This window comes from Oryctolagus cuniculus, chromosome 8 (assembly GCF_964237555.1).
Source record: "Oryctolagus cuniculus chromosome 8, mOryCun1.1, whole genome shotgun sequence".
Lineage (NCBI taxonomy): Eukaryota > Metazoa > Chordata > Mammalia > Lagomorpha > Leporidae > Oryctolagus > Oryctolagus cuniculus.
In genome coordinates, this window is record NC_091439.1 from 87,345,456 (window position 1) to 87,352,278 (window position 6,823).

The window sequence follows — 6,823 nt, forward strand, 5'->3', positions numbered from 1 at the left end:
GGGAAAAGAAGGCAGAGGGAGGGGCTCTAGATGGGAAAAGAGATTCCACGTGTGGGAGCGATTCAATGCACTGATGCTGCGGCTGCTGAGATGTAGGGGCCAAGGCAGACGCCTGTAGGGGCTCAAGGCAGCTCCTGTTGGCAGCCAGCAAAGCAACAAATGCCTCAGACCTCCAACTGGAAGGAACTAATCCTGCCAACCACCTAAAGGAGTTCAGAGGAGGCTTTTCCCCAAAGGCTCCTACCCACACCTGGATAGGAGTGCCGTGACACCCACGCTAGGCTTCCAACACCCAGGACTCTCAGGCAACAAATGGATGCTGGCTTAAACTGCACAGTTCGTGGGATTTGTTATGATCTCTCCCAGCCATTTAGAAATGTGCTGAGACTTTGAACGTGTCAGCTGGCAAACCTGACCAATCAATTCCATGTCAATGTACCAGCAAACAGCCAGAAGTTCTAAAATTACGTACTGAATAAGCCATCTTTTCCTCTCTGATAGGAAATATATTTGTCTTATAATAAATTCCTGAAGTATATACTATTTTCCATGTATTGACTTCCACAAATTATTTAAAACTTTTTTTTTTTTTCATTTTATTTGAAAAGCAGAGAGACCAACAGGCAGACAGAAATCTCCTACCCACTGATTCACTCCCCAAGGGCCTGTAATGGTTAAGGCTGGGGCCCCGGCCAGACCAAAGCCAGGAGCCCAGATTTCTTTTTCTTTCTTTCTTTTTTTTTTTTTTGACAGGCAGAGTGGACAGTGAGAGAGAGAGACAGAAAGAAAGGTCTTCCTTTGCCGTTGGTTCACCCTCCAATGGCCGCCGCGGCCGGCACACCACGCTGATCCGATGGCAGGAGCCAGGTACTTATCCTGGTCTCCATGGGGTGTAGGGCCCAAGGACCTGGGCCATCCTCCACTACACTCCCTAGCCACAGCAGAGAGCTGGCCTGGAAGAGGGGCAACCGGGACAGAATCCGGCGCCCCGACCGGGACTAGAACCCAGTGTGCCGGTGCTGCAAGGCGGAGGATTAGCCTAGTGAGCCGTGGTGCCGGCCCAGACTTCAATCTAGGTCTCCCACGGTGCCTCCCAAGGTGCTTGTTAGCAGGAAGCTAGAGTTGGAAGCATAGCCAGGACTTGAATCTAGGCACCTCAACGTGCAATTCAGGCATCTTACACTGCACCAGTGCCTGCTCCACAAAGTATTTTAACTACATAATTTTATATTTTCCTATTTTATTGTTTGTAGATATCTTCCAGCTTTTTGCCATGTTATTTTGTTCAGATGAACTTTTTATCACCTTCCAAAAAGTTTTCCCAATATTCTGATTTTCTGTATTTTGATTTGACTCAGATAAGGTACTGTGTTATGAAGGTTTGATTTTTACTCACCCAGAGAGACGCCATGGTAGCCCACTCTGCCTTGAGTTGAGATCACACTAACCTATCAAAAGAAAAAAAAACTAAATCATGTGAATCTGTGGTTCCAAACACAACAGTCCCAGTCCAACCCTTAATCTTTACTCATGAAAACAGATGTCAACATTCAAAACCTCCTCAGGAAGAGAATGCGTCTTTGATATACCCACCATACAAGGGCACTTGAGAAAATTCTTGGAAATGTGCATCATGAAAAAGCCTCGCATGGATTTTTAAAGCTTTTTTTGCACCCAAAGCAACTTATTTTTAATTCTATTTTTTTAAAGCTTTATTATTTACTTGAAAGTCAGAGTTACACAGGGAAGGAGAGGCAGAGAGAGAGGTCTTCCATTTACTGGTTCATTCCCCAATTGGCTGCAATGACCAGAGCTGTGCTGATCTGAAGCCAGGAGCTAGGAGCTTCTTCCGGGTCTCCCATGCGGGTGCAGGGGCCCAAGGACTTGGGCCATCCTCCACTGCTTTCCCAGACTCATTAACAGGGAGATGAATCAAAAGTGGAGCAGCTGGGACTTGAACCAGTTCCCATATGGGATGCTGGCATTGCAGGCAGTGGCTTTACTTGCTATGCCACATCAAGTCCTAACAAACTCTTTGAAGTACCCTCATGCAACTGTGTTATGCCTGTGAGAGTTCCATGACAACGGAGGGGGAAAAACATCTCTCTACTTAAAGGGGCTTTCAAATATGCTTCCTGGAAAGCCAGTTTTTGACTTATTTAAAATCCTGTAAATTATGTCTAGGACTGACTTCTTCTTACCAGGACAGACTACCACTAGAGGAAACAACAGTACAGGAAATGAACACAAACTATAGCTGGTGAACTTCAGTCCACTCCCCTCTGCTTATTTGGGTATCCTCCAAATATAGAAGCGTAAGGCCCCAGCCTATAGCTAGTTAGAAACAGACAATGTGCTCTTGGAGGAGGCAGCCCGGTCCTTGGCAGGGTGCAGAGGGGAAGCAGTGAAGTTCTTGGGAACGCAGGTGCACTGTCCATTACTAGACATCATTCAACATGCTGGCCCAGCTCCAAGGTTAACATTGAAGTGCAAGCTGCTCTCACCCATCCTAGGAAAAAAATATTCTAAAAATGCAATGATCGCTCCAGGGCAAGTTCAACAGGAAATTACGTCATTAGTCCCTGGAAATATTTCGCCCTGGAAGTCTCATGTTTTCTACGGCCAAGAGCAGCTGGCTCGCTATTCACAGAGTCTAGGATTCTCTCTATAAATACAGTACACAAAGGATCCAAGGTATTACTGATTTGGTTTCTTCAAGCTCGACACAATTGCTTTGAGTTTCAATCCCCTCACCTGTGAAAAAGGGAAACAGAAGAGCTGTGGCTAGCCTTGCATGAGATCTTTTGTGTGATGGCATCAGCTAAGGTATCCTGTGTGCCAGGTGATATAAAAGTGCTCAGGCTAAGAAGTTATGTCATGTTTATTCACTGGAGCATTGCAGATAATGAAAAACCACTTGGGGTTGGTGCTGTAACAGTAGGCTAAGCCTCCGCCCGCAGCGCCAGCATCTCTTATGGTTCATGTCCTGGCTGCTCCACTTCCTATCCAGCTCTCTTCTTATGGCCTGGCCCAAGTCCTTGGGCCCCCTACATCCACATGGGAGACCCGGAAGAAGCTTCTGGCTGCTGGCTTTGGAACAGCCCAGGTCTGGCCACTGTGGCCATTTGGAGAGTGACCCAGCAGATAGCAGACCTCTCTCTCTCTCTGCCTCTTTCTACTTACTGAATGATTTAATTAGGTATCATTTATTAATAACATCCCATTTTGCATGTGAAGAAGCTAGGGCACAGCCACCCAGCCAGTAAGTGGACCCCTACTGAAACCAGGAAGCCACACTCCAAAGACACAAACTTAATACCTGTGCTTCTGTTTTACCCAAATGCCTGCCGGACACCTGGACAAAGCGGATGCTCAGTAATGTATTGATCCAGTATAATTAGCAAATCTATTAAGAATTATTACTGGGCCGGCGCCGCGGCTCAATAGGCTAATCCTCTGCCTGCGGCGCCGGCACCCCGGGTTCTAGTCCTGGTCGAGGTGCCAGATTCTGTTCCAGCTGCTCCTCTTCCAGGCCAGCTCTCTGCTGTGGCCCTGGAGGGCAGTGGAGGGTGGCCCAAGTCCTTGGGCCCTGCACCCCATGGGAGACCAGGAGAAGCACCTGGCTCCTGGCTTCAAATCAGCGCAGTGCGCTGGCCACAGCGCGCCGGCCACATCAGCCATTGGGAGGTGAACCAACGACAAAGGAAGACCTTTCTTTCTTTCTCTCTCTCTCACTGTCCACTCTGCCTGTCAAAAAAAAAAAAAAAATTATTACTGATCTCTCACTTAACTTTGAAGGACTGAGGGCAGGCATTAGATCTAGTGTTCAAAATGCTGTTTAGGATACCCAGGTCCCGCATCAAAGTACCTGGGTTCGAGTCCCAGGTCTACTGCTGATTCCAGCTTCCTGCTAACACGCACCTTGGGAGGTAGCAGGTGATAGCTGGCTCACCTTCTTGGATCCCTGCCACACAAGTGGGAGACCTGGATTGAATACTGTGGCTCCCTGCTTCATCTCCAGCCAAGCCTGGGACATTGGGGCCATTTGGGGAGTAGACCAGAAGATGGTAGCACTCTGCCTGCATTTAAAATGAGTAGATAGATAGGTAGGTGGGTAGATGGATAATAAAGAATTACTGCGAAGCCCAAATGGCTGGAACAATGGAATTTCAAACACTTCCTTCCTGAGCGGGATTACAGCAGCTCCCCAATTGTACTACTGCCTTCCTTTCTAAACAGATTTCTCAATGCAACCACAAGGTTCTGGGAACAAGGGTCCGCTTTTTACATTTCAAAATTCCTTTCTGGGCAGTCTAAAGTTTCTGCCTTCATGAAAACCCATGGCGCTATATAATGTTGCTTCCAAAAAAGCAGTAAATGTAGCTCTCCGAGGGCAGACTCTTGCTGTCGGTGTTGAAGACGAATCCTTGGAAAGAATCCCCACTTCTTACCAGTAGCAGCGGGGGCCTCGGTGCCCCTGGGCTGCTCAGAGCGTGGCCACCAGGTCGCTCCCCTGCACCCAGAGCCCCAGTCCCACCTGCTGACTCAGGGGCCCGGCAATGACTCACGCCCAGTGAATCGGATCCTGTGCAATCATAGAAAACCGGTGAGTCTTCCCGGGGAAAAGCAAACTTCCTGGACTCCCAACGCCCAGTGTCTAAAGCCACCTTCCTTCTACTTCTAAAAAAAAAATTAAGCAAAATAAAAGTAACTGCCGCCGTGCAGAGAAGGTGCTCAGAGGATGAGTGAGGTTCCAAGTCCTCAAGCAGAGCCCTGAGCCAGTCCCACCTGAGACGCCAGGGATCCGAGGGCCATTCCGATTCCCTGGCTTTTCCTGAACCCCAGAACTTCACGACTGGGCAGGCCCGGACAACGTCTCAGATCCCGGGCGCTCTGGGGCCGCTGTGTCAGCGTGGCCGCGCCGTGACCCTCGCTGGACCTCAGTTTCCCCCCACCGGGAAACGTCCGACGTGGACTCTGTCCAAGGACGCGCGCGTAGCGGGGTCGGCTCGCGGGGAAGCGGAGACGCGCGGGGAGCCTGCACTTACCGTGAAGCGCGGTGGCGGGGACCTGGCGGGCTCCGGGGCTCAGAGGCGCAGGGGCTCCGCGGCTCAGCGCTCGCTCCACGCCTCCAACTGCGGCCGCACCCCTTCCTCCTGCCGCTGCTCCCGCCTCCCGCGCCACCTGACTGCAGCCCGGGGCCCGGGGAAGGGGAAGCCGCGCCCTTCGGCCGCTGGGGCCCAGCTCTGCACGCAGGCGCCACAGCCTCGGGCCTCCTGAGTCTCTGAGCTTACCCCCTCCCCTCGCGTCCCGCCTCTGTTTTCACTGCTTTGCTTACGTTAAGTTCTCCAAAGTCTCTGTCGGCCGCGCTTATTTTATCCTAAAGTGGGACGGTGCCCACCCCCAAGGAGCATCTGCAGGGAGCAGATTCCTAAGGCTACTAACATTGAGCTGGCTTGGCACTATACTGAATGGTTTACAGGCACACCCTGATTTAGATCTGTACCCAGAGAAGCTCATACCATTGTTATCTCCGCTTTAGAAAAGAGGAAACAGACTCAGGACCGGTAGTGGAAGCAAAGTCGCCCAGGAATTAAATGCAGGGTCAGATTTTTGAACCCAGGTGTTTTCTTACTGAGTCTCTAGTCAAAGACTGAGGAGGCAAGTTCACAGCACCGCAGGCACCGGGAGCCGGAAAACCGACCCGTACTGGACTGAGGGAGGTCGGAGCGGCAGCAGGATGCAGTAGAACGCACTAGGAAGCAATGGCTGACTGGGTATCTGGCATTGAACGAAGAGCCTGCCCACATGACCTCTGTGTAACCTTCAAGGCAAATCTGGCAGGTGCGATCCTTAGAAGAGTTTGTAGAAAAAGGAAACCAGCTCAGAAAGGCGGAGTGCCTTAACCACGGCCACCTAAGTAAAAAGTACCATAGCTGGGACTCTATGCCGGGCTGGCTCTGGAATGACAGGCTTCAGGTCACGATTTCCCATAATTTAGCAGCTCTGCAGGAATTTTTGCAAGTTTTTGAGAAAGGCAGGCGTGGGATTCTCATCTATCTTCCAAAAATGTAGTTCTGCAGCTTCAATGTTTTAAAAAATGTAGCAGGGGGACCCGTGCTGTGGCGTAGCAGGTAAAGCCGCCGCCTGCAGCGCCAACATCCCATATGAGCACCAGTTCGTCCTAGCTTCTCCTCTTCTGATCCAGATCTCTGCTATGGCCTGGGACAGCAGCAGCACATGGCCCAAGTCCTTGGGCCCCTGCACCCACATGGGAGACCTGGAAGAAGCTCCTGGCTTCGGATCAGTGCAGCTGGGGAGTGAACCATCGGATGGAAGACCTCTCTCTCTCTCTGCCTCTCCTCTCTCTATGTAACTCTGACTTTCAAATAAATAAATCTTAAAAAAAAAAATGGCTGAGGCTTATGTCTGCCCCGTCCCGCGGGACAGCAACTGGGGCCGAGCACCTAGAAGGAGAAATGAAAGGGACAGGAGACACAAAGATGGCAGCAAGACAGGTGCCGATCAAGCTGCGACTTTATTTTTCAACCACACACTTATATATCATCGAGGCAGGGTATCGGGTGGGGGAAGGAGGGGGGGCTTATCTTGTAGCTGCAATGCTAGTGCAAGTAGGGGAAAGGTTACAAGGCCTTAAGGCACAAGGTCACACAAGGTTGCGTTATCAGTACTATCTGGTCTGGCCTGTCTAGCCCTGTCTCTCCACTAAGAGGTCACATGCTGCGTGGTCCCCGACATATGTCCTTGTTCCATCACTTATTAGCCAATGTTCTTATCTTCCTAGTTGTCATCAACCAATCAG

The 6,823-nt window shown here is 50.5% G+C and overlaps 1 protein-coding gene across 2 annotated transcripts in view; it reads right to left on the reverse strand.

Annotated features, from left to right (window-relative positions):
* ANXA3 (annexin A3) overlaps window positions 1-6,407 on the reverse strand; it is a 64,576-nt gene extending 58,169 nt beyond the window's left edge. The window contains exons 1-3 of one of the 2 annotated variants that reach the window (XM_070047981.1): window positions 5,049-5,247; window positions 3,922-4,079; window positions 1,397-1,448 (exon numbers count right to left, since the gene is read on the reverse strand). In XM_070047981.1, the coding sequence (XP_069904082.1) occupies window positions 1,397-1,411 (15 nt within the window). In that variant the 5' untranslated portion in view covers window positions 1,412-1,448; window positions 3,922-4,079; window positions 5,049-5,247. Of the gene's footprint in view, window positions 1-1,396; window positions 1,449-3,921; window positions 4,080-5,048 lie in introns of both variants that reach the window. The other variant, XM_008267690.4, reaches the window with a different exon arrangement.
* Between the last annotated feature and the right edge of the window lie 416 nt (window positions 6,408-6,823).